This window comes from Emys orbicularis, chromosome 3, assembly GCF_028017835.1.
Source record: "Emys orbicularis isolate rEmyOrb1 chromosome 3, rEmyOrb1.hap1, whole genome shotgun sequence".
In the NCBI taxonomy this organism is placed as follows: domain Eukaryota; kingdom Metazoa; phylum Chordata; order Testudines; family Emydidae; genus Emys; species Emys orbicularis.
Window position 1 is genome coordinate 26,384,260 of NC_088685.1, and position 26,917 is coordinate 26,411,176.

General features: G+C 40.1%; 1 protein-coding gene across 1 annotated transcript; it reads right to left on the reverse strand.

Annotated features, from left to right (window-relative positions):
- Positions 1–404: 404 nt before the first annotated feature.
- Positions 405–25,286, reverse strand: GEN1 (GEN1 Holliday junction 5' flap endonuclease). Its single transcript, XM_065401937.1, has 13 exons — positions 25,126–25,286; positions 23,148–23,334; positions 19,915–20,091; positions 15,627–15,737; positions 9,889–9,962; positions 9,187–9,278; positions 7,050–7,200; positions 6,897–6,933; positions 6,721–6,801; positions 4,604–4,734; positions 2,840–2,901; positions 2,109–2,252; positions 405–1,855 (listed from the first exon to the last, which is right to left on the reverse strand). The coding sequence occupies exons 1-13, from the start codon at positions 25,284–25,286 to the stop codon at positions 405–407; spliced, it is 2,859 nt and encodes a 952-aa protein (XP_065258009.1).
- Between the last annotated feature and the right edge of the window lie 1,631 nt (positions 25,287–26,917).

Below are 26,917 nucleotides of genomic sequence, written 5' to 3' on the forward strand. Positions count from 1 at the left end.
AGCAGCATAGCACATTGTAACTATATTATGAGTCTACCTTTACAAGCCAAAAGGTTAATGCTTCATTACATAAACCTTACCTCCTTTGGAATAAAATAGCAATGTTGTATATTATGTCCATGGCTATGGTGCTTATGGCAAGAAAACACTGTACAGTCAAACGGATTTCAGGGCATGTCAGTTGTACTCCAGGGACTGCACAATTTTGACAATGTTTACATTTCAAACTTCAGTACCAAGTAAGCAGGACTTCACAATGCTCTATTAATTATGACTATGTCAACTTAGCAATACAGTGTCTCTTGAGCTTGCATACACCAATGCTATGAATATGAGGAAAGGAACTATGTAGGAGTTTTAGACACCAAGTTAACTGTTTAACGTAATGTATTTTTAATGAAGTACTAATTGCTTTTGAGTCTTAGTTTGAGCCTTTCAGACAGAGGCAGGGGACTATCTACCCATACATCACAGTCATCATTTTTGCTTTGCTGCAGAGAAGCACAGGAATCTAATCTTTTAAATGACAGTATTGGGCTTGGGAAACTGTTAGCTTCCACTACCGAGGCAGGTTTTGGAGATACTTCCATTGACAAATTAGTGCTAGTTATTTTTAAATTTGCCTCTTTCTCTCTCCATTTAGTTGAAAGATTTGATCCTCTGTTTCCTCTCTCCTTGGTGGTGTTTTCCTTCATCTGAGCTGGATTCGGTTGTCTCCGCTGTTTAATTCTGTAAATCTGATTTTTATCTGTCATATTCCCATCATCACTGTCCTCACTAGAAGAATGTCTGTCATGGCACACACTCTTTTTAATGGAAGTTTTCCAAGTAGCTTGAGTACAGAATTTTCTAATGTGACAGTTATCTGTGGCCTTTGCTAACTTCAGTGATTCACCTTCGGAGTTCAAAGGCTCTGTTGCTTGACTGCTCAAACCCACAGACTTCAAACAGCTTTGTTTGGGGTGTTTTTGCTCCATTTGTACCAAGTTGCCAGGTTTTTTGTACTGTTCCTGGTAATTTTGTACACTAGAGATCTTCAAATATTTTTCTGATAACATTTTGCTTTCCTTTGTGGTGTCACTTAATTGAATTGAAGGATAAGTGGAAACAGTCTCAGGAATTGATGTTTCTTTAATTTGTTTCAACAATTGTAAAGGTTTCGGTTGCACTATATTTAGAGACAGTGCAGTATCTTTCTGCACAGACGTCTTCAGAAATATTCGTTCTCTTAAAGGCAACTTCTGAAGCTGTCCTACCAGATCAGTAGGGGTTGGAACCAAATACTCTGCACTGATGCAAGAATCTTCATCAGATTGTGTAGCACCAGAATATTTTGTGTTTTCCCTTGTTTTGTGCTGAAGTGTACATGGTTGGCTTATACAATTATTAGATGCACCAAGCTCAGACACTGAACAACAGGCAGAATCAACATGTGCTGGTGAAATGCTGAACGAGGTTCCTTCCCAATCAATGCCACTTAATTGTAGATCAGCTATCATAGAGGAAACATAAGAGGATGATGCCTCAGGGAGTTGAGTAAACTGTGCTGGTGAAGTAAAAGAGTTATCTAAAGCACTCTGATATTGAGTGTTGGGTGAAGCAGTTAGAGGAAGGGTAGATACTGGGTTTTGTAACTGAACAATTACAGTGGAAAAATCTGCAGCTAAAAGGGAATCATTAGATTTGGAGATACTTTTCTCCTGCATTTGATTATCAGGAAGAGTTTTAAAATCTGACTTGGAATCCTGCTCAGGAAAGCTTTCACATGTAGACTGCAAATTCATCAGAGACAGAAGATCAGCAACTTTACCATCGATATTTGAGCGTTCTCTCTCTTTTGGTTTATTTTTCTTACCTGAAAAAACAAAGAGCATACATAATAGGTGTTTCTTTGTGTCAAAGTAAAAAACAAAAATTAACCTTATAGTGCTAGCAGATGAAAAAGAGCAGGAGATGGGAAGGAGAGAAGGAAATGGGATCTTAATCTTCCACTGAAAATGATGTATGAACAGCTATGGAAGAGCTGATGCAGTCCTGAAAATATCTTTATTATCTGTGTTATGGCAGTGCCCACAGAGTGCTAAGCATTGGTCAGCTTTCAAACTTACTTCTCTGTTTCCTTTCCAAAACTTCCAACTTTTCCACTTTATAGAAGCCAACAATGTCAGGATAGGCAGCCTGAAACAAAGCTTCTTCCTCTACTGTAACCACAAAGGACTCTCTGGGCTGATCATCTGCTGTAACATAATGCTCTAGAAAATTAACAAAGGCACATTAGGGCTGAGGGCATGGAGGAAGGGAAAGGACCAAAGCAAGAACTATGCAGTTCCCTTGTCCTTAACTGCAATTTTCAAATATAAAGGTCAGTAGCAGATTAGAGGTCAGACCCTGGTCATGCTAAGGCCCCTTTGCACCAGTCTGTCACGGGCTGAGATTCCCCAATCATGGGGGATTTTTTCATGTGAAGTAGTACCACCATAATATAGGTGATATGCTGGGGCCAAGGAGGAATAAAACTGGAGTCCAATGTGCTGTCGTAGTCCCAAGCCAGTATAAGGGACATCTTTGCCCTCCTCCAAGTGTGCACCAAGTGCTGCTCTGACACGCCTAAAGACTGCCACAGACAACCCCCCCCCGCAAGGGTTCATTGTTTGCATTTTCAATCTGTTTGATTTTAAAAGTGTGTGTTTTCTGCATAAGTTCATAGAACAGTTGTCCAATCTGTACTACAGGTCACTTGTGCATATTGCTGGCTACCCACTTCCTTTAAAGGGGATTTTTGTCCACTGTTTTTAGTTACGTTACAGAATAACCCATGCGTGTATAAGATTGCACCAACCTGGTTTTTGCCATTCAATTTCAAAACAAGGAATTCCATTTTTAACACGTGTCCTGACTATCCTGTGAAACAAAAGCAGACATGGTATCACTAAATGATTTTGCTAAAGCAAGAAATGGGAAAAATCACAAACCTATTGCAAAATTTTAATTTTGTAATCTATGCAAATTAATCAGAGGGAAAAAAATCCTATTCCTCTATCAGTAGATTTAGTACAGATTCTAAAAATCAGAAAGATTTGCTTTTAAGATTTGTAACTTTTTCTTTGGTGTAGGTAAATAATAAACTTCAGTTCTTGACTTTGAACATTTAAACAGACCATTAGTGAACGTAAAGGTCATAAAAAAGGTACCAGATGAGCATCACTGGAGAGTGAAGTCCCCTTCTCACAAGAGATACAAAGGCAGTGATACTGAAAAACTTCCTCATACTGCCCTGCCTATGGCCCTCAACCCTAGCATGGGGACAACCTGACACAGTAGTTGTGTCTCTATTCATTCACTCCTTTTGTCTCTTTGCTCAGACTGGAGAGTTTTGAGCCAGAGAGATATTGCTTGGGGGGAAATATTCATTTTATCTCCATTGTGCAATTTAGTTAGGTGTTGTTGTGTGTGTGCATGCTGCTGATGTTTTTTTGTTACATTGACAGTTGCAACTGAACAGCCATCAGATGATAACTTAATTTTGCTATTGGCAGTGGATTTGAACCAGCAACTTAGAGGTTAAAAGGTTCCACATTCTACTAACACTCCTACAAACCACTCGGTCCCTGCTTTCAATATTCCTTTGGAACAGAATTCTGAATAATAACCATTGATCCTGCAAAAACTCACCTTACCACTTGTGCTATTGCACATCTGTGAGCAGTCCCACTGAACTCAATGGAACTACTCACAATAAAGTAAAATGTGTAAATGTGTGCTAAAACAGGTTTTAGGCACTAATCCTGCATATATGGAAACTGAATGTGCTACACAGAAGCAGAAGGAGAAATTACTATGCTATGTAATAGGCATAACTCTGTTCAGTGGTGGCTTTGCACCCAAGCAGGAAAGGAGAGGGTAATTGGATGTCTTTGGTTATCCATGAGGGTGCAAGATTAGTGATGAGATTGTCACAGGTACATACTGGCAATGTGTGTGGGTATATCATCTAAGCAGTGCACAGCCTCTCTGCACCCCCTTTTTTGCTGAATTGGTTATAGAATTTGAGGGTAATACTGAACTGAAAGTTTAACAGGGTTAGACAATAATGATATTCCGTCTTGACAAGAAAGTATAGTAGAATTCAACAGCAAGACCATTCACTATTAGCCATAACAAGAGGAAAGCCAATAGGTATGACAATAACTTCAGCTCTCCAGCTGCAAACTGTCACCCACTAAGATTTATAGACCACAGGCCTGATCGTGCATGGACTTCAATGAGCAATGACTCATGCCCATAGTGCTGTATCTCATGTATAGTCCCATTGAAGTTGATGAGACTATGGCTAAAAGTGAGGGTGTGAAGAATCATGCCCTATAAACTAGCATTAAAAGAAACTTTTGTACACATTTTACTTTACACTTTATTTTTGTGTAGCCACAATGACAGAAATGCAGCACTGATTTAAGCTTTTACCTTTTTTGAAAGGCAGCACATAGCTCAAGGATGAGGCAAAAGGGGGAAGTAAATTTTACTTCAGTAAGTAATAAGATTTTCTCCAGTGACAGAAGTGAACAGAAACATGGAGTGAATTCAAAAACTTCACAAATTACATTACCGTATTGCCTGCAGTTGCTCTGTATCTGTCTGACCAGACTTTCTTTTGATCATGTCATAGCGTGTCAACAGTGACAACAGTTTCTTGCAAGCATAGTGTTTGGTCCATTCCATCTTCTCAAAAGCAAGTCTCTGTTAAGAAATGCAACCGTAATACCTTCTTATTTTGTTGTTACAGTGTCCTTAACAGTTATCTCAATGAACACTTTAAATATGTATTATGTTTTATACATCGGTTTAATACCCACCTTATGGTAAGACATTAATGACCTCTCAATGCAAGATGGCAGAATAATGGACATCCATAACAGGATAGATATAGCAGCCTGCTCAACTGAGAGTTAAGGGAGCAGTTGTGTAATAGCAGCAGCAGGAATGGGAAGGCCACATTGAAAGCTAAACATTTTCCCATCAGATTCTGATAACGTATTTCTCCCATGCATGCACACCCACAGATTTTTATCACCTTCCACCAGAGTACTCATTAGTGGTCCATTGTCTATACACCATTCATGTAAACAGTGCCATCAGTCTCAGAAGGTGGAACATCAAAACAGATCTTCTGCCCCGCCAGGAAAGGTGAGCCTTAATGTTAGCCTTGGAGATGACCTAACCAAGAAGGGTATAGTTTCCAACTTCTGTACATCATCCCCAAAACAAAATTCAGATAGATAGTTCTCTGTTATGCCGCAAGAATCCACTTGGAAAGGTTCCACAATTATGTTGCCGGGTAGTCTGTAAATCAATCTAAAAGAGTCATTGTTCCAATGGACACTGAAATCATCCAGCACAATAAACCCGGGAGAATTCTGTACTGGGCACAAGAACATAATCACTCACTCAAGGCATAAAGGGCTGGCCTATTTCTGTGATTAGCACTAAATGGCATCACCAATTTTTGCATTGTAAATATCAGTCTCAAATGTTATCTACAGACTTTTAGACAAAACTGTTCTAATGTAAGGTGACCTCTTCAACTGTGTCGATTAAATACAATTTTGTGTATACATTTCAATTATGTTTCCTTTTGTATTGATAGAGTACAACTAAAACACATCTTAGGGTTTGATTAAATGTATAAATGCAGAGTTCTTACTGGTAAGCTATTGGTAGCCAGCCTAGTTCAACAGCACAATGAAGGCATCGTTTATAGCACTAATGCTCAGAAGAACAATATAACGTCAATATTGAAATAAATTTCTTGAAAGACGAGAACAGCGGTTCACAATTTTTTTTATTTTTATGATGGAGCTCCCTTTGCTACAGATTAGGAAATGGACATTACCTTGTGTCCTTTTTACCAGCCCATGACAGTTGCCACCAAATTCTCACCTAGTGTGTGAGAGAGAGAGATACTAATGTATCATTAACACTGTTTTAAAGTACAATGGGTGAAATCCTCATCTGGTGTAAATCAGCATGGCACAACTGACTTCAGCGAAACTAGTATGATTTATAGTAGCTACGGATCTGGCCCACTAATAGATAGCTCCATAGTGGGTGAGCAGGATGTAGCTTTCTGCCTAGTGGGAAAGGAGGAGGAGGATCCATTAAACAAGAAAATAATGGGGGGAGGGGAATAGCTGAAAATAACAACCCTATAGAGAGAAGGAAAGTGTGCAAGGGAGAGAGAGGGCAGAGAATACATGAGAGAGACTGGACAGAATAAACACTAGGCTGATAAAATCTACATCCACTCACATAACCTCTAGGGAGCATGCCAGGGCAGATCTTTGAATTTTTGGGATGATGGACCTTCCCAGAAAAGCCTCCAAATTTGGTAGGTGGCAATTCAGAACTGGTAAGTGAGGGCTAGCTGCCATAACAACTCAACAATTCAGGACAGGATGTGAAAAGGAACTTCATATCTAGCTAAAGCTGCAGTAGTTGTGAGTGACCCTGTTTTCCAGTTTCTTTCACTACATTGTCCCCTTCTACAGCTATTCTAAGGCCTTAATTTCAGATTTCCAAACAAACATGTATATTAAAGTTGTTGCAAGGTTCTTACATTCTTCCCACTGATAAAAGTTACTAATTAACGTTAATATTCTTAAGTGCATTGCATACTAACAAATGCAACATGTCAAAGAGCTGGATTCTCTATGTATCATTCTGTACCTGAAAGGACAATAAATTTGGCCTCTGGCACTCCATTATCCTGACCAGTTTGTTTTTGTTTACAAGAAATTCTTCGATAACCTTGAAATAAAACAGAGAGAGGACATTGAGAAGAAAGTTAGCTGAAAATCCAATTCACTGATTCAAAATGAACCTTTAGCAGGCTTTTTAGTTACCTCAGAAAATGGAAAGCCCTCACAACCTCTAGCTTTTCTGCAAGTAAAACATACACATTAGGAACAGGATAGAAATGTGTGTGATGCAGGACTTGCATGCTCACCCTGCACCTGAAAGCAATGAGGAGCAGTTCATTTTGAAGACATTCCTACTTTCTGATATTGTCCTCCACTGCATTTGTCTGTTTCACTCGCTCTGAACAATGCCACTCACAAGGGCAGCAGCATTGGTAGTCATGTGGTTCACAGTACATAACACTTCCACACAGTTTACATCCACTGAGCTCATGGTCCTTACAAGAACCTACAGAAAAAGGAAGAAAGAGAATGAGATGAACCATGTTTCCCAAACTACACAAGAGTGTTTCATAAAGTTGAGTATACGTGGGTATATCACCAAAAGCTGCTGTATACAGAGCTAAGCACACTAGGAATACTGAGTAACAGTTACAATAAAAATCAGATTTTTCTTGTTAGTGTGAATGTTGCAGAATGTTATTCTGGAAAATTATATCTCTAAAGACCCACAAATATCATGCATATGTGACACCGTGACAAAACTGTGGAATGAATGACTCTCTCTCTCTCTTCCTCCCTCTTCCCCCCCAAAAAAATTTCTTCCTGTAAGCAGCATTGGGTTTGAACTGAAGGTGCCAGATAGATGGTCCTCAAGACTGAATGCCACTTTAAAAATAAATCCAGACACAGTAAGAAGAATAGCAATGCAAATGTTCTCTGCTAATATATCTCAATCCTGTCAATGGAGGGCCCGCCAACATGAATGACTGAGTAGTTCAGTCTCAATGTCAGTTCAGTCTTTGCTCTCTTTATTGACACTGCCAAAAAGGTGCCAACTATGACGGCAGTTTGTGATGTATACACCTGCCCAAACTAGACCTATACCACCTAACAGCAATTCAATAGTAACATCTTCTGCATGCCTCCAACATGGCCCAGGCTGGTACCAGTGGCCTGCAGGTTTAAAAAAAAAAGTCCTACTCCATCACCAATCCTCAAGAGAGAGACCTTTTATATTTTTTAAAGAAAGATAATCCAGAAGTTGAGACCTGCATAAAAGCAATTTTTAATGCAAGTCATTTAAAATATTTTAAAGGGCATTATCCTTTTTCAAAAGGCATTATACAGTAACTCCTCACTTAAAGTCGTCCTGGTTAACGTTGTTTCGTTGTTACGTTGCTGATCAATTAGGGAACATACTCGTTTAAAGTTGTGCAATGCTCCCTTCTAACATCGTTTAGCAGCCGCCTGCTTTGTCCACTGCTTGCAGGAAGAGCAGCTCATTGCAGCTAGCTGGTGGGGGCTTGGAACCAGGGTGGACCGGCAGCCCTCCCATCAGCTCCCTGCTCCCCTAAGTTCCCTGCTCCCCTAAGTTCCCTGTGCTGCAGCCGCCCAGCTATCAATCGGCAGTTCAGCTGTCCCTTCCCCCACTGCCATGTGCTGCTCCTGCCCTCTGCCTTGGAGCTGCTCTCAGAGACTCCTGCTTGCTGTGCAGGGGGCGGGGGGGGGGGGGGGAAGGAGCGGGCTAATATCAGGGTGTCCCCCTCCCCCTGCTCCTGAACCCCATTTACCCCTTCTCCATATAGAGCAGAGTGGGGACAGGGAGGGAGAGAGACAGAGAGAGCTTGGGGCAGCAGCTGCTGTCTCAATTTCCTGATCCACTTAAAAAGACAATGCACTTAAGAGTGGGTCAGCTTACTTAAAGGGGCAGTGTACATCTTTCTCTCTCTCCCACCCACAAGGTGTGAGTCTGTCTCTGTCTGCTATGCTGTCTCCCCTCCCTCGTGTTCGTGCTGCCTTGTGTGAGCGGCTACATTAACAACAATGTGTTAACCCTTGAGGGCTCAGCCGAGTGCTATTTCATCATTTAGCAGCAAGGCATTCCCTGGGAAATATACCTCCTTTCACCCTCTAACTTCACCACCTCAACCAAGCTTCACAATCATCATAGCAGTGAACAGCATTAAATTGTTTGTTTAAAACGTATACTGTGTGTATATCTATATAATATATAGTTTTTGGTCTGGTGAAAAAAATTTCCCTGGAACCTAACCCCCCCAGTTACAATAATTCTTATGGGGAAATTGGATTCGCTTAACATTGTTTCGCTTAAAGTCGCATTTTTCAGGAACATAACTACAACGTTAAGTGAGGAGTTACTGTACTTATAAGGCTCCAGAATGGGCAGCCTCATTACCCAGGGGCGCTGGTGGGGGGAGCAAATAAAATGTACATCAAATTAAAACAAAAATCTACTCCTTTTCATACCGACCTGGATGATGGCACACAGAACAATGAGTCATCTTGTTAACTGTTAGAACAGATGCATTACCACATTGAAGCTGTCCTTTCCATTGATCAAACCTAAAATTATATTACAAATGTTAATGTAATGCAATCCCATAGCTTATTCATGCAAATTCTACCACTTAAGTTAAATATGGGGAAAAAAATCATACCACCTAATTCATCCTCTTAAAACTATTCAGTTTTCCATTACACAATTTGTTTCAGTAAATGTACTTTTGAGTATGTACTGGATTGTTGGGATGTCTAGCTTTGAGAATCATTGGGACAATAGTCATTCCAGACAACATTAGGATCTAAAGTCCCGATCCAAAGCCCTTTAAAGTCAATGAGAGTCTTTCCAAATTACTTTTGTGGGCTTGGGATCAGGATCTACCTCCTCTGATCCTGCAAACATGTATACATGTGTTACTGTTTGCCAGAATAGGGCCTATGAGTTAACACAATTTTAAGCAATAACTAACTTTAAAAAAATAGTTTGCCTGGAAGAATGTATTGTTTGAATACACACCTGATCATCATGTAAGAAATTTAATATTTTGTTTCCTTAAAAATTAAAACATGAGTAGCATAGACTCAGGTTCAAAGTGCAACATAATACTGCCTTTCAATAAGACAATTTAAAACACTGAAATATTTCAGGAGACAAGACAAACTTTAACTTTACCTCTGCAGTAAACTTTGACCTCGCAAAGTCTCAATTAACTTTAAAGCTTGTTCTTTTCCAACTCCTGGCACTCCCTTTTAGAGAGAGGGAAACATGGTACATATTAAAGTTTAAACTAATGTAAAACATTGATATCTGTTAGGTGTAATAACAAAAAATTAATTCCATGAAGAATTTAAAAAAATTCAGATGCTTCTTGCTTTATATATATAATATGGATTTAGCCATCTTACTTCTGCAGAGTGGAAAGCACCTTGGAGTGAATTCATTACAATTAAAATCCTTACTGTTTACACAAAAAATTAATATGAGGTTGTCATAAGATTGTAGTACGTCTCCAATGCAACTACAGTGGGTCACCCCTATGTTGACATGGTCATCTGGGAAATATGTTTTGTTTAACTGAATCCTAGATGGAATCTAGTCCACAATTAGACATAGCACAGAAAGGAAGAAAAGAGGTCTTGAAGAACAAATTTAAAAGTCAGTGAGAAAGCTGCATGAGAGGAGTCAACTTGAACTACAGCAACTGGGAATTGGGGTACTCAATTGGAGGGGCAGAGACTAGGGAAAACATCCAAGCCAGACTCCCATTGAAAGATAGTTGAAACAAGTACATGTAGAGTAGGCTCTTCAGGTTAGGGACTGTTTTTTTTTTTTTTAAATGGGTTTGCACACTGCCTAACAAAACAGGAGCCTCATCATGGAGCAGAACCCTAAGTGCTACCCAATACAATTAATTAATTAATTATTAAATAGAAACTCTTGCTTTAGTAAACATCTGGTACATTAATGAGGAAGAACAAGAACTGAATTTTTCAAAACATGCATGTGCATTTATGCCATCTTGTTCTACAGGACAACAGGAGCTGAAGGAGAAGCCCAAAAGTGTAAGAGTGACAGGATGTCAGAGCTCCATAGGAAAATGGACACACTGCAACAATCTATTACTTTGGCTAAGGATACAGTCAGGAGCGCCTGCACTGACCTAAGAGAGGCAATGGAGGGAGCTGACAGCCAGAGCTCTCAACTCCGCTCGCTGCTCCCTTTTGGGAGCCCAGCTGCCCCATGGGCTCCCAGCTACCCGCCAGGGCTCCTGCTTCTCTGCCAGGAATGGGGCAGCCACCCGGGCTCTGAGTGGGGAGCCCAGGCAGCTGGCAGGAGCCCAGCTGGGAGTGGGGAAGACTTTATTATAAGCTGAATTCCACATTAAATTTTTTAAGCATTGAAACCAATGACATGATGTGGCCCTTAAACAGTTAAATGGCCAAAACAGAGTTGTTTTGAAATCATGCTAAAGCAGAGATTTACATCCTGATTCACCCAAGCACTTTAAGCACACACTTAAGTGCTTTGTTGTATTGGAGCCTTAGATGAGATGACAAGTCAAAAAATTACTGTCAGGGGACTGGGCCCATAAGAAAAAAAAATAAAATAGTTTGGTAAAAAAAAAATGTTTGGAACCCTTGAAGAGTAAGACAAGAGTGCAAAATGTTTGGACATTAGGAAATCCAAGGTGACAGAATGAGAATCTGCTTGTGTTAATGGAGAACTGAATTCCTGAACTCCTGACAAACTTGAGTTTGAGAGAGTTAAAAGCCAGAAGGGATCATCTAGTCTGACCTTCTGTATACCACAGGCCATTACATTTTCAGCTATATTAATCCCAATGACTTTCGACCAAAGCATCCAATCCCTATCACATGGGATGGTGATCTACTAACCAGGCAGTTTTATGTAATAGTTTAACTCTACTGTCGCTCCCTCCATCCTCTTCCCCCAACTCCCAATTTGATAATGACTGCCAATGTATTGGGTAAAAGTAATTACTGAAAAATTGTGTGTGGCAATAAAATGTATAAATCTTATTAAATTAAGTAGCTAGTTGGTACTAAACTGACGTAAACTTGAGGGCCTTACATTTGTATGACAGAAGTGTGTCCTATCAAATATTTTTGTATAGGTAAGAGCAACTGATCACTTCAGATAAGCTTAATATATGTTAATTAAGGCTTTAAACAAAATAAAGACAATTTACAAAAATGGTAACTCAAATTGTTCATGCCACTTATGAGCAAATAGTAGTCCTGAGAGCTCCACCATGGAGGCATTTACTGACAAAGTAAATGAAATAATGATTGCTACTTTAATTTTGATTTTTTACAATCCATTGTTCTTGTGGCACCACTAGTGTGCATGGCTTTTTACAAAGTCCTTACCCTGAGGAGCTTACAGTCTACAGAGTACAGCTAAGTCACATGGCTTGCATTTGCAGCACAAACATAGGTTATATCATCAGCATAATGATTAAATCAATAATTCAAGAGGATTGGGGAGCTGTAAAGTTGCAGCTGAATAAACTGGATACCTAACTGTATAGCTTGAATACACATTTAAAAATCAATTAGAAGTTTGTCACTGGACCGTGGCCAGCCGCTTAGGCATCTAATTACAGCATGTCAATCTCCAACTATTTCTAAGCAATGTATCATTTTCAGGGGTAACTAACTAGGAACATGGAAATAAATGGTTATAGGCGAAGTAGAATGAACCACCTCTTATTTCCTTTTAATACTACAGCTATCAGGAAGTCACTCCAGAAGATAACCAGTTACAACTTCTTGAGGTTTTAGAAGCTTCTTCTGAGAAACTAAACAATACTCTTCAATGGCATAAGGATATTCTGAAATCATCTTTGGCTCAAGACAGTTTCCATTTAGATAAGGTTAGGTTAATCAATAAATCTTTCCCTGATCTATCATATATTAATGATTTCCGGTCTCTCAGGTACATTTTGTCTGTAAAGTGCCAAACACTCTTATGATGCTTTAGAAATACCTCCACCACCATCACTGCCTAAGAAGAAGATTGGTAAATATCAATTCTGATCACAGTAACTTAGCTAAAAAGCTGTTGTATACAAGAATTGGGTGGTGTCCCTTTAGATAGTTTGAGAGCCCTTTAATAGACCTTACTGCTTTCTATGTTTTCAAAGCCATCAGAACCCTGCAAGGAGCATGTTGCATCTAGTTAGTAAACGTGGCTATTTGGACCCCCTTCCCCCCGTGAACATGGTTCCTTCATATTATGTTTCTTCACCTAATTATTTGGTTTACATTTTAAAGTAGTAAAGACAGAAGCTGCTATATGGAGTCACTCTCTTCCTCACACCCTTCATTCTAGTCTTCACTCTGGAGGTTTACTTCTTTTCTCACTTCTGTTTCATTCCGCGGTTCTGCCACCTTTTTCTCAGAGATTTTTCAAATTGTAAATGACTGTGCCTCCCTTTTCCTGTCCAAATTATCATCATCTATATTAAGTCAGAGCAAATAACTGGTGGAATGCAAACAGAGCCAAGTGGAGTTGGTTCACAAGCCTTTCATTAGGTTTCCTGACACCTTTTCAAGGCTAAAAGATGTACTTCCTTAATCCTATTATGAAAAACATTAAATGATAATCTTGCTTGACAAGCCCTAACCTTCATAATTTTGAGTGAGTAGTGTTGCAACCTGTGGTGAGGGGCGGCTCCAGGTACCAGCGCATCAAGCGCGTGCCTGGGGCGGCAAGCCGCGGGGGGTGGCCTGCCGGTTGCCGTGAGGGCGGCAGTCAGGCTGCCTTCGGCGGCATGCCTGCGGGAGGTCCGCCGGTCCCGCGATTTCGGCGGCGGGTACGCTAAAGGCGCGGGACCAGGGGACCTCCCACAGGCATGCCGCCGCAGGTAGCCTGACTGCCGTGCTTGGGGCAGCAAAATACATAGAGCTGCCCCTGCCTGTGGTGCTTGGTCCCCCTAATCTGAGCAAATGATGCCATCTAAACACTGAGTGTTAGGAGGCAGTACCCTTCTCACTATTTTGGGGAGAAAGGGCTCCAAGCTTTTTTTTTTAAAAAAAGGAGCTAAGGTGGGGTGATTCAAAAAAGTTTAAAACACCTGATTTACAAAGACACCATCAACTTGAAACAAAAGTAATTTTCTTCTGGAAATTTTATCTGTTATAAGTTATTCCTAAGGCTTGGTCTAGAGTAGAAAGTAGTACCGGAAACACTTGCTTTTAAACAGAATTGCAGGAAGATTACGGGGAGGGGAGGGAACCTCTCTGTTTGAGTTTCTTTGCTCTGGAATTAATCCTGAGCCTCAGATGTCAATGGCAAAATTCCCAATGACTTTGTTAAAGTGGGATTAGTGAATATGTGCAAATTAAATTAAATGGATTTGTTCACTGCCTGTGGCATCTCCTGTGTCTCACATTAGGGTGATGAATTCACTCTCATATGCCGCTCTGGGGTAGTTCATAATAATATTTTTCCTTAGCAGGAAACCAGCAAAAGCAGCAGAAAAACAAACACAAATTGAAGAGATAGCAGGAGAGTGGAAGAGGGATAAACCCAGGCATATTTATTATTTCTTTTGGAGCCACGCAAAACAAGCTTCCAAAATCAATATGGGAACAAATCTCACTGATTTATTCTATAGTATTTTGATAACATACTATTTAAAGAGCGCATCAAAAAAGTAAATTATATTTAAGTTCTTGGTTTCTGAAAATAAGTTTGACAGTGTCCCTTTAAAACACTCTACACTTGAGAAGTATTTACTGATATGGGTATCAGTACTGGTACTCAAAGCTTTTGTGACAGGTATTATAGGACATGTTACATCTCTGTTTGAATAATATGCTTCTGCTGTGTAACTCAGTACATTCTAATCTGCAATAGAGTTTCAGCACTCCAAAGGATAATCTTGCATATTTGAGAGACTAGGGTATAGAACAACTCAAGAGCCTTTTTTGGTTGAGTGGAAGTGACAGACACAAATGAGGTTTTAGACTGGTAAACTGGATTTGGAATCGCTTCACTTTACTTGGAATGAAGGAACAGTGGGGTAGACTAACCATCAGAACAGCTTCATAATGAAGTGCTCATTGCCATAGTTTGCAAAGAGTAATGCACATCAACCTTTACTGGCAACTTCCATTTCAGCTCATCTTTTTCTAGTCAAGAGCATCAGTACTTACAAACCAGACTATTATTTCCTCTCAACTTCCTCTGCATGCATTACAGCAGCAGTTTCCAATTAAATGTCAGGACATGCTGTATCAGGCGTGCCTGGTCACACCAGACAAATGCATTTGTTAAACATTTCTTTAAGCCCTGCAGCAGAAGTGGTTAACTCCCCAATTTCCATACAGTCATGCTTTTTGGTCAAATCCACAGTGTGTCAAGAACAGTCTACCAGCAATCACATTTAGAAACAGTTATTACTGATTTCTCCAAACAGAGTGTACAAGGATTTTTCTGGCAACTGTGCTTTCCATAAACATACTGTAGACTACCCCACTTTCAAACACGCTTGTTACTAGCATAGTTACAGCCACAGTGTGGACAGAAAGCATAATCTAATAGTCTAAGTGTGAGACTGGGAGCTCAAAGTTCTAATAGGCTCTTAGTTGCCTATGCCAGCTCTTCCACATATATATTACATGCCATCTAAATTTGTTTTAGCTTCCTTATTTGTAAAATGATAATACTCACCTATCTCACAGAGTTGCAAACATTAATTTTCACTACAAAGTATTATGAAAATGTCTTTACAGTAGGAGTTATTAAGGTACTTTCCTCAGCTAGATGTCTGTAGTCTACCATGCATTTCATGTGTTTTTATACATGCTCAAATCTTAATTGGTACTGTATGTTCAGAAAAAATAAGTCACAGGAACATGGTAAATAATTAGTTTCCTCACCTTAGGAAGATAATCACAACCAAGAAGAATTGCTAGCCCAATCAGAGACTCTCTGTCACAACGTAGTTTCTCCTTAATAGAGGACATTGTATAGCAGTCAACATGTGGGTCCTGCAAGAAAAATATTACAGCTGGGAATAGTGTAGGCAGGACCACAGGTGACTAGGAAATTGATTTGTTGCTGACAGGTTAACAGCAATTTGTCTTACTGTTGTTCAACTGCTAGCATAGAAGAGACCAAGCCATTTGTCATTGTTACACAAAGTATGATTGACATAAATATCATCTTGCATTGAAGACTGACCACATGATTTTAAGAATTGCAGCTTTCAAAATCTACATACAAATGTAACTGTTTTTAAGTACAATAATTAATCAAGGATTAGCAAAAATAACAGGAGTACTTGTGGCACCTTAGAGACTAACAAATTTATTTGAGCATAAGCTTTCGTGGGCTACTCAAGAAACTGCCTGAAAAAGCACAAGAGCAAATCCGCACAGACACACCCCTAGAACCCCGAGCAGGGGTATTCTATCTGCTACCCAAGATCCATAAACCTGGAAATCCTGGACGCCCTATCATCTCAGGCATTGGCACACTGACAGCAGGATTGTCTGGCTATATAGACTCCCTCCTCAGGCCCTACGCTACCAGCACTCCTAGCTATCTTCAAGACACCACTGACTTCCTGAGGAAACTACAATCCATTAGTGATCTTCCCGAAAACACCATCCTAGCCACTATGGATGTAGAAGCCCTCTACACCAATATTCCACACAAAGATAGACTACAAGCCGTCAGGAACAGTATCCCCGATAATGTCAAGGCAAACCTGGTGGTTGAACTTTGTAACTTTGTCCTCACCCATAACTATTTCACATTTGGGGACAATGTGTACCTTCAAATCAGTGGCACTGCTATGGGTACCCGCATGGCCCCACAGTATGCCAACATTTTTATGGCTGACTTAGAACAACGCTTCCTCAGCTCTCGTCCCCTAACGTCCCTACTCTACTTGCGCTACATTGATGACATCTTCATCATCTGGACCCATGGAAAAGAAGCCCTTGAGGAATTCCATCATGATTTCAACAATTTCCACCCCACCATCAACCTCAGCCTGGACCAGTCCACACAAGAGATCCACTTCCTGGACACTACAGTACTAATAAACGATGGCCACATAAACGTCACCCTATACCGGAAACCTACTGACCGCTATACTTACCTACATGCCTCCAGCTTTCATCCAGACCACACCACTCGATCCATTGTCTACAGCCAAGCTCTACGATACAACCGCATCTGCTCCAACCCCTCAGACAGAGACAAACATCTACAAGATCTCTATCAAGCGTTCTTACAACTACAATACCCACCTGCTGAAGTGAAAAAACAGATTGACAGAGCCAGAAGAGTACCCAGAAGTCACCTACTACAGGACAGGCCCAACAAAGAAAGTAACAGAACACCACTAGCCATCACCTTCAGCCCCCAACTAAAACCTCTCCAGCGCATCATCAAGGATCTACAACCTATCCTGAAGGACGATCCATCACTCTCACAGATCTTGGGAGACAGGCCAGTCCTTGCTTACAGACAGCCCCCAAACCTGAAGCAAATACTCACCAGCAACCACACATCACACAACAAAAACACTAACCCAGGAACCTATCCTTGCAACAAAACTTGTTGCCAACTCTGTCCACATATATATTCAGGGGATACCATCACAGGACCTAATCACATCAGTCACACTATCAGAGGCTCATTCACCTGCACATCTACCAATGTGATATATGCCATCACGTGCCAGCAATGCCCCTCTGCCACGTACATTGGCCAAACCGGACAGTCTCTACGTAAAAGAATAAATGGACACAAATCAGACGTCAAGAATTATAACATTCTAAAACCAGTTGGAGAACACTTCAGTCTCCTTGGCCACTTGATTACAGACCTAAAAATCGCAATATTACAACAAAAAAACCTTCAAAAACAGACTCCAACGAGAGACTGCTGAATTGGAATTAATTTGCAAATTGGACACCATTAAATTAGGCTTGAATAAAGACTGGGAGTGGATGGGCCATTACACAAAGTAAAACTATTTCCCCATGCTTATTCTCCCCCCCCCTCCCCTTACAGTTCCTCATATCTCCTTGTCAATTGCTGGAAATGGGCCATTTTCATTACCACTACAAACAGTTCTTTTTCTCTCCTGCTGATAAAAGCTCACTTAACTGATCACTCTCCTTATAGTGTGTATAGTAACACCCATTGTTTCATGTTCTCTGTGTGTATATCTATATCTATATATATCTTTCTTCCTACTGTATTTTCCACTACATGCATCTGATGAAGTGGGCTGTAGCCCACGAAAGCTTATGCTCAAATAAATTTGTTAGTCTCTAAGGTGCCACAAGTACTCCTGTTCTTTTTGCAGATACAGACTAACACGGCTGCTACTCTGAAACCAATCAAGGATTAGAAATTTAACCAACACCCTAGGCTTATAGAATGACAAAAGAACACTCTGAAGCTGCAAAGGATGAATGAACAGGAGGAAGTTGTCTTCTATCAAAGGATCTGAACTTTAAAAACAAACAAAAACTTATAACCCAATTTTCAAACTTTTTAGGCACCTCGACAGATATTTAGACAACTAAAGTAAATACCCATTTTAATGCTGATTTGAACACCTAATTTAAGACATCCCACTTTGAAAACTGGGCTCTAGTTTACTCTGTACAAATGTATAGCCAAATGAACACAAGCAAATTGCCCTACAACATTTTCTTTTTTAACATTATGCGCTCCCAGCTCTGCCTCTTCATTCCATTAGTTCTCACAAAGATACAAGCACTTTTTTTAGCCGAACAACAGTTTCTTACACCAGGATACATTTAAATCTTCAATCTTTACTCCATTTGCTACCGCACTTGCTTGATGCCCTAGACTTAGCATAAAAGAAATCTTTCTGCATACTACAGAAAAGTGCTCAAGAGAGTTATTTGTTCTGCCTTCTCAAATGTATCAAACTACATTCCTAATGTATCTATAATTTTAATCAGGGTGGTCTGTTTTATTGGATACATTCATTTTTGGACTGGTCATACTATAGCTTATTATTCAGACATACAAGACATGGTGTCAACAGTGCTTGATTTGGGGAGCAATCGTCATTATCAAGTGTGACAGTGTTACACATTTTAATGTGTATGTAAGATGCAAATGAGTGAATTTGCATTTATTTAACCCCATAGACCTGTTGCTTCTATAAGCACTCAACTGTCACTACAGGGCTGTGTCCTGTAGAAAATTTACAGCTTTAAGTCACATAAGAATTCATGTAATAGAAAACCTAAACAGACAGCAGATAATTTCATGTTTGTTATTCAACTCAGCTGTTTTTCTTATTCATTCAGTGCTTGAACACTAATGAATCAAGCAAAGCAAGTCTGCTTTATAAAAACAGAGATTTTAAGCAAGACCAAATACAGGAAGACAAAAATATGACACTGTTAGTGTTGTTAATATAGTATTTAGCCTGTATATTTGCCTGAAATAAAATTTTGGGTTTTGTTTGCCTGTTTGACTTTTGATATTTTTACTAACGTGTGAACAAAGACACTGTGTGTGTTGCATTTGTCCACAACCAGATGGGGTTTATAGCACAATGAGAAAAGATAAGTAAGTGAGTTAAAGTGTTGCAGGTTTTGGTGGGAGTTTAATATGTACGACTGCCTCAAATCCTATCGCAAGGCAAGGTCAAGCAACCAGTTGGGAGGGGCAAGGAGGGGCGGCATAAGAAACACTAAAAAGCGAAAGAAATGGTGACCCTGGCCGAAACACAACCTCACTCCCTACCCTTCCGATGAGGCACAAAAGAGGCGGTACCAAAGCCCCCAAGACTCACAATCCTCCAAAACGGAGCATGACCATAAATTGTAAGGGGTGGGACCAGGGGTGTGTACTACAGATATAATTAAGCCTGCTAAGGAGGAGGAGGTGGGAAAAAGGAATGGAGAAAAGCTCTGCAGCGTACAGAGCTATGGATATGCTTGCTTGATTAATCCTAATAAACATTACATTGCCTGCACTTCAGACTCTGGTCTTCTGCTTTCTGTCTGTCTGACAAGAACCAAGGGAGTGGTGAGGGAGAAGCCCTAACAGATACCATAAATATTTTGAACAATTAACTAGGTGCTTCACATTTATTTGAGCAATATAATGAGTGTGAAGTAGTCTGAAGGAAAAAAGACTCCAAAAAACTTAACACACTACCTTTGCATTCATGGTGAAATTCCTATAAACTGTTTGAGCTCCATACAAGAAAGCATCTCCATCATTGGTAATGCAGCCATCCACATATCCATTTGCATTCAGGTAAGCACACATCGCCTCCGCTTCACCAGCTGCTTGAACCCAAGGTAATCCTAAACACTCCAACATTTCAAGGCACTAAAAAAACAAAAATATTCAAGAGAAGACAGAGATTGAATCTTCAATTATCCCTTTTTACAATTAACCATTTTTCCTAAATAGTCCTCAGGTTCATGTGTATGTCTGCAGTGGCCATCATCAATGTAGTACTATCATTGTATGTGTCACTTTACAATACACGTGGGATTGCAAACAAAGACTAGATCCCCGACTGAACTAACTTATAATTTATAGTGAGTAGGGACATGGTTATGTTCAGTTTCACAGTACTAAACACACACTGAGTGCCAAAACACTTCGCGTATCAGATAGGCAGGGGCGGCTCCAGGCACCAGCGCAGCAAGCGCGTGCCTGGGGCGGCAAGCCGCGGGGGGTGGCCTGCCGGTCGCTGTGAGGGCGGCAGTCAGGCGGTCTTTGGGGGTGTGCCTGCAGGAGGTCCGCCAGTCCTGCGGTTTTGGCGGCAGGTACGCCGAAGCCGCGGGACCGGCAGATCACCCACAGAAACGCCGCCGAATTCGTGTGACCGCGGACCGCTGCAGGCATGCTGCCGAAGCCTGCCTGACTGTCGTGCTTGGGGCGGCAAAAAACAGAGCCGCCCCTGCAGATAGGCTCATCAGATTTTTGAAGGAGAGGCTGGAGGATTGGCATACATTGCTTAGGAGGTTTCTGTGCAGAAAGAGGCACAGAAATAGACAGTGAGTGAAGCTTGGGTGGAACATAGGCAAGACAAAGTATGAAACAGGACTTCTTAAACTTTCATTATGGATCACATCTTAATGAAGTGCCTCAGGGATCCACGTCCCCTCTCATTCATGATCACATAACATCTCTGTGATAATTACAGCAATTGCTTAAGTGGAAAAGTAATAGATGGGAATGTGCAGAGGAACAGAGGAGCCAATCCAGAGATGCAAGAAAGTGTGTATGTGCATGAGTGAGGTAGAGGTCCGGGGGAAATCACAGTCAGAGCAGCAGAAAAGGAAGGTTATCTTTGTAGAAGTGTTGTGTGCAAGCTATCTGAAATGACTGTACTGAATTATTATGGTGCCTTCTCTTCACAAGTCAGGATTTTTAACAAATCAAAAACACAAAAGTGGCATAGTAAGAATTGCTGTCCTATTGGAGCGTAGCTCACTCCAAGCAGCTTGACAATATTAATATATTTTATTCAGGTTATTCATCTGGTGCCCAATCCAAAACCCACTGAAATCAATGGAAATATTTCCACTGGGCTTTGGATCATGCCCTTGAAGAGGAACAAACAAAGCAAATAAAACATCTTCCCTCATTTCATTCCTGTCCTATAAATACTTTTCCAACACTACCAAAAACTTTATGGAAGTACAGTTTACTTCAATCACAAAAGAAACCTGGCAAACAGTGAAGCTGACATTAAGTATCTCCAAGTTACTAATTGATCTACAACGTTACTTAAAAGGACAGTAGTCATTGTGGTCCAAGGCCCACAAATTCAACATGCAAATTGATATTGCCATGTATTTTTTCATGCCACAAGCAATCATGTAGTACATTATTTTGATATGAGAGCAAAGAAAGAGCTGAACACTAAGGAAATGAGGAATTAGTAACGAAAGATATCAATAAACAAAAACTTCCATACAGAATGACAGAGCGATTTGTCCTGCAACCTTGGTTCTCTCAACCTAGTTAAATACATTTCTCACCAAACATTTTCACAGCTAACTATGTTAACATGGCTATTTTCCTGGTTCATAGACCTAGGCTAGAAAACAAGTCTACTGTGTTATTATGTAATGACCAAAAGCGTGCTAGGTGCTTTAGAACAGCGGTTCTCAACCAGTGGTCCGGGGCCGACTGGGGCGCCACGAGCAGGTCTCAGGGGGTCCGCCAAGCAGGGCCGGCGTTAGACTTGCTGGGTCCCAGGGCAGAAAGCCAAAGCCTCACCACCTGGGGCTGAAGCCCAGGGCTCCAAGCCCTGCCACCCTGGGCTGAAGCCGAAGCCTGAGCAACTTAGCTTCACAGGGCCCCTTGTGGCATGGAGCCCTGGGCAGCTGCCCTGCTTGCTACCCCCTAATGCTTGCCCAGGCTTTTATATGCAGAAAAACAGTTGTTGTAGCACAGACAGGCCGTGGAATTTGTATAGCATGTTGAGGGGAGGGAGGGGAGGCTCAGAAAGAAAAAGGTTGAGAATCCCTGCTTTAGAAACATATAAACAGCTCTACACAACACTAATATGTTTATTAGGTAAGTAATACAAAATATAAAAACAAAAAGGCTTATGAGGAATTAGATGGCTTGAGAGATTGGTAATGAGATACAGAGCCTTTTATCTCAATCACTGGTCTGAATCCAGCACCAGAGAGACTTGCCATGCAACAGCTGTTAGAAGAACAACTAGAATTTCAATCTACTTTCAAATGGATGGGTGTCCTGATGCCAAAATCACCATGACAATAGTCCACCTTCTTTCCAGCATCAGCAAAGAGATTAAGGAATGGAACAGAGCAAGTCAGGTTTAAGGCGCATCCAAGGAACGGTGAAGAGAACTTGTACTAACACTACCTGCGTAATTCCTATTGTGTGCTTAGCTCCAGAAGAGTCTCCAGCATTGTCAACCTAGAACTATTAACAGGCACTATATTCACTTAGGATTTATTGTCAATATGTATACCTTGGAGTTTAATAAAAGTGTATTGAAATTTGCATAGATAGGGGAGACTACTAAGTTTGTAGACTCCAGAGTGTGCATAATAATTTTTACGTGCTAATTCAAATGATCATTCTGCACTGAGTGACATCGTTGTGCTCAATGCTGTACAGTACATATGGGAACACACTGCCCCAAGAAGTTTATATGATCTTCACAAAAAAAGGGGGTTCATAAACTCTTAATACAGCAAGTTACAGGACTAATATCCAATCTCAAAGTGATGCAAATTTTTTGGGGGCAGAATCTCATTGAAAAGTCTGTCTGGAGTCATTTCTATGTGTCAGATTTATTGTAAATTCTTTCCTTTTTTTTTTTTTTAAACATTTTTTCTTCCCTCTCCATTCTCTAATACCCCATATAATGAAATTCCTCTATCACTCACCTCTTTTAAAATTGATTTAAAATAGGATCTCCCTGTTTTTGCAGCCCTAGGTTTTTTCAAAGACCCATAGCGGAGCTCATTCCTCTTACTCATTGTTTCTGCTTTCAGCTTTGGGGCATCCCCCTCCATCACAAACACCAATTTGATCTCCATTGAGGTTAAAGAAGAGATTCGAAAAAATAGATTCCTGTATTAACAAAGTAAATAAACAATTTCACTGAAAAATTTAGTTATAAATTAAGCCTCATGACAACTGATGTGTATACCCTAAATGGAAATTTCATGTTGGTCAGAACTTCATAATGAAACATACACAGTTTCAAACCAAGGAACAAAAACAGCAAAAGAAACACCTTAAGGACAATTGGATTATAGCCCTAACCCAATGCTCCTCCATCCACCCAAAAAGATTCTATAGCTGCCATTTGGAAAACACACACAAACACATCCGAAAAGATTTCATACCATTTTGTATTGCAAGTCTTTGTACAGGTACATAACTATAGAGAGGAAAGATGTTCATTTTTCTGTGGACTTATTGCTCAGAAGAACTTTAATACCTTTTCATGAATTCTGTATTATAGGAATATATTCTTGTTCAGCCTTCCAAAACTGTCATGAAATTTACCAGCTCATGAACAAGATCTGCTCCCAGACCTACCTCCATACTGATGATAAAGGGAAATTGGAAGGAGGGAAACAGACATCCTGTTAAATCAAATGTTAAAATGTTGAGAATACCTCAGATGCTATGGTGATCAGTGTGGTATAAAACTCAGATACAATAGAAATATAATACTATTTTTAACATACTGATTTATATATTTCTTGTGGGCAAAAAGAATGTTGCATCTTTCATAACTGCAATTTTTCCTACTACAGTAATACTGAGTAGGCACAAAGACAATACATTTTTGCCATAATCCATTGAGCCGACATTCGAAAGCAGTAGAACAAACATTCAAATGTGTTAGATTGATTTAGAAAGACTACTGCTTAAAAATATTTTAGTTAATATACTACTACTGAGGGGAGATGAACTGACATTTCTGGAGGCTGAAACCCTGTTTATGTATAGAACAAATATAATACAATCAGTTTCAGTGTAAGTTTCCCTAAAATGGCTTAGCAATGTACTTTTAACCCTGTCCCCATGAAAGCTTGTCTACAGTGGTGGAATAATTTATTCTCCAGATCCATTCAGCTTTTGGTCACTCTGCTGAAAGTTCTTAAAAGGGTGCCAGTTAGGGTGATCTGTGTGATGTGGGTATGTCCATTAGAAAATTGACTGATATTTCCACCCCACTGCAATCAGAGTAATAACTTTCTGTTACTACTAACATGATTAGTAACTAACAGATTTGAATCAGTGCCCCCATGCCAGACAATTTTTGAATTAATTGCTGATCGGCTAAGGCTGCATTTTTGAAAGTGGTCAGCTATTTTGGGTCCCTAATATGAGACATTTTAGATGCTTTCAGAAAATGTGGTGCATCCAGAATTCCAGTTGAAGTCAATTGGCGCTGTGGATTCTTACAACTTCAGAAAATCATCCACAAAGCCTCTTGAGCTGGGTATTCAAAATCTAAGAGACCTAAAAGCCACTGGTCACTTTTAATAGTAAAATTCTAGTTGTCTATAGCTCCACATGTCCTCTTTTCAGTCCTGTTTGCACAAGTCAGTACTTTGGAGTTACAGTCACTTTGATTAGTTTGTTCTTTAACAAGCATCAGACACATCAACCAAATATGCACATACTCCTCAAGGCACTTCATAATGGCTCATGCAGAATGATCGGCACACACTGAGTAAGTGGTTAAAACTATATGGTAATATGGACTACCACGGATTTTGGAAGTACCTTGGCATAACTCTGGGAGCAAAGCACCAAATGAGCAAACTACATCATACAGATTCAAACACTCACCGGTTACAGTTACCCACCCAAAAGAAGAAGAAGAAGAAAAAGATACTGTACCTAAGATGAGGCTTGGTGACTACTCCAATCATCTTTTTAACAGTCTGTGCCTCACACACCCATAGACTTAAATCAACAGCAAGGGTTTTTCCCCTGAGACTGCTCAGATGAACATGTTCTTTCACAGGCTCCAAGATCTGCCATAGATTAGTCACTCCCATTGTCCTGAATTCCGCCTTGCCAATATGAGGGCATCAGCTGTAAAGACTGATCAAAACAAAAGTTCACAGCTAATAATATGGAATGTGGCAATTTTGGGGGGGCAGTAAGTGTTCTAAGTACTTCTAAAAATAAATGTTAATGACTAAGTGAATGACACAATCAAGCCATCCAAATATTTAGAGACTTAAGTTTATAGACCCCCTTGTTTAATGGATGAGCTGCTTGTAGGACAACTTTTATTATAAACAGGCTACAGTGCTGTCTGAACAGAATGGTAAAAGTGTCTAGTTTAAGAAATCACTTTCATCTACATCTTAAGTGCCTCTTTCTCACTTTCCACGATAACTGAACATCTACGGCCCCAATCCTTTCTCACAGAAAATTCAGATTTCTATGAATAAACGTATTTCGGTTCAACTACAAAAAAGAGCACGGATACATGCCATTGTGTCTTTCTATCCAAAAGTGAGGGTGAGACTTTGAAATTCATACTCCTTTATTTCTTCTTGAAGTTCCCACTTCCGTTTAACATCTGAGAATTACTTTTATGGAAATAGTGCTTTTTCTCCGCAACCAGAAAGACACTGGGACAGATCCTCAGCTGGTGGAAATGATCACAGCTCCACATCGGAACTAGGATCATTTATACCAGCTGAGGATCTACCCCAGTATATTAAGTGGGGTACATTCCTTTTGACTCTCTCTCTGCTTATAACTCTAAATTCATAGAATCATAGAATATCAGGGTTGGAAGAGACCTCAGGAAATTCTCCCTTTCCTGAACCCCTCCCTCATTCCTTCCTGTTATCAGATTTCCTTTTCTTCCTGTTTTCTCCTCCTCTTTCCCATCCCCTTGCTCACTCCTCTCCCCTTCAGCCTTGACTGGCCTTCCTTTCCTGTGCTGTTCTCACTTTCATCCCTTGCCACTCTTAAAATATCAGCCTTTTGCCTATACCCTGCTTGTTTGCTAGTGTCCATTTCTTCACCTCAATGCCAATCTATTCCTCTTGGGAGGAGAAGGAATACATTTTCCTTATGCTTATTTCTCTACATTTCAATATGAAATAGACTTGAATAGAAATTGGTTTTTTTTAAATCACTTTTGTTAATGGTTTATGCATGTCTATTTTACTTTTGAAATAAAGAAAATCTCTCGTAGAAATGACAGCAGTCAGGTTACATTGTCACATTAAGAAAAATGATTGAGCTTAAAGAGTTTTGCATTACTCAAGAGCAAATCGTGACCCTGTAGGTCAAAATTGTATCAAATAGGAAGACAACCATGGAGAATGAGGAATGCTGCCATCTAGTGGCCTCTTGAGCATGTGGCTTTCACAGGAAAGGGTTATCAGAGAAACAGTGTTAATGCAACACTAACATAGGAGTATAAAGCCGTGGGATTCAGCTAATTGATCAGTCATTTCTCTTGCTCTCATTGCATGAATTACAAGTTGTTCTAATTGAAGGACTTCTTACTACTGGTTTTCAGGGGTTACATTCTCCCAGTAGATGGTCCATGCCTTTGGAATTTGCAACACCTAAATCTGTATTAATTCACTCAAATAAGTGGCCTGATTTTCAGAAGTGCAGAGCACATACAGTTTCCTTTGAACTGAAGCAGGTTTCTGGG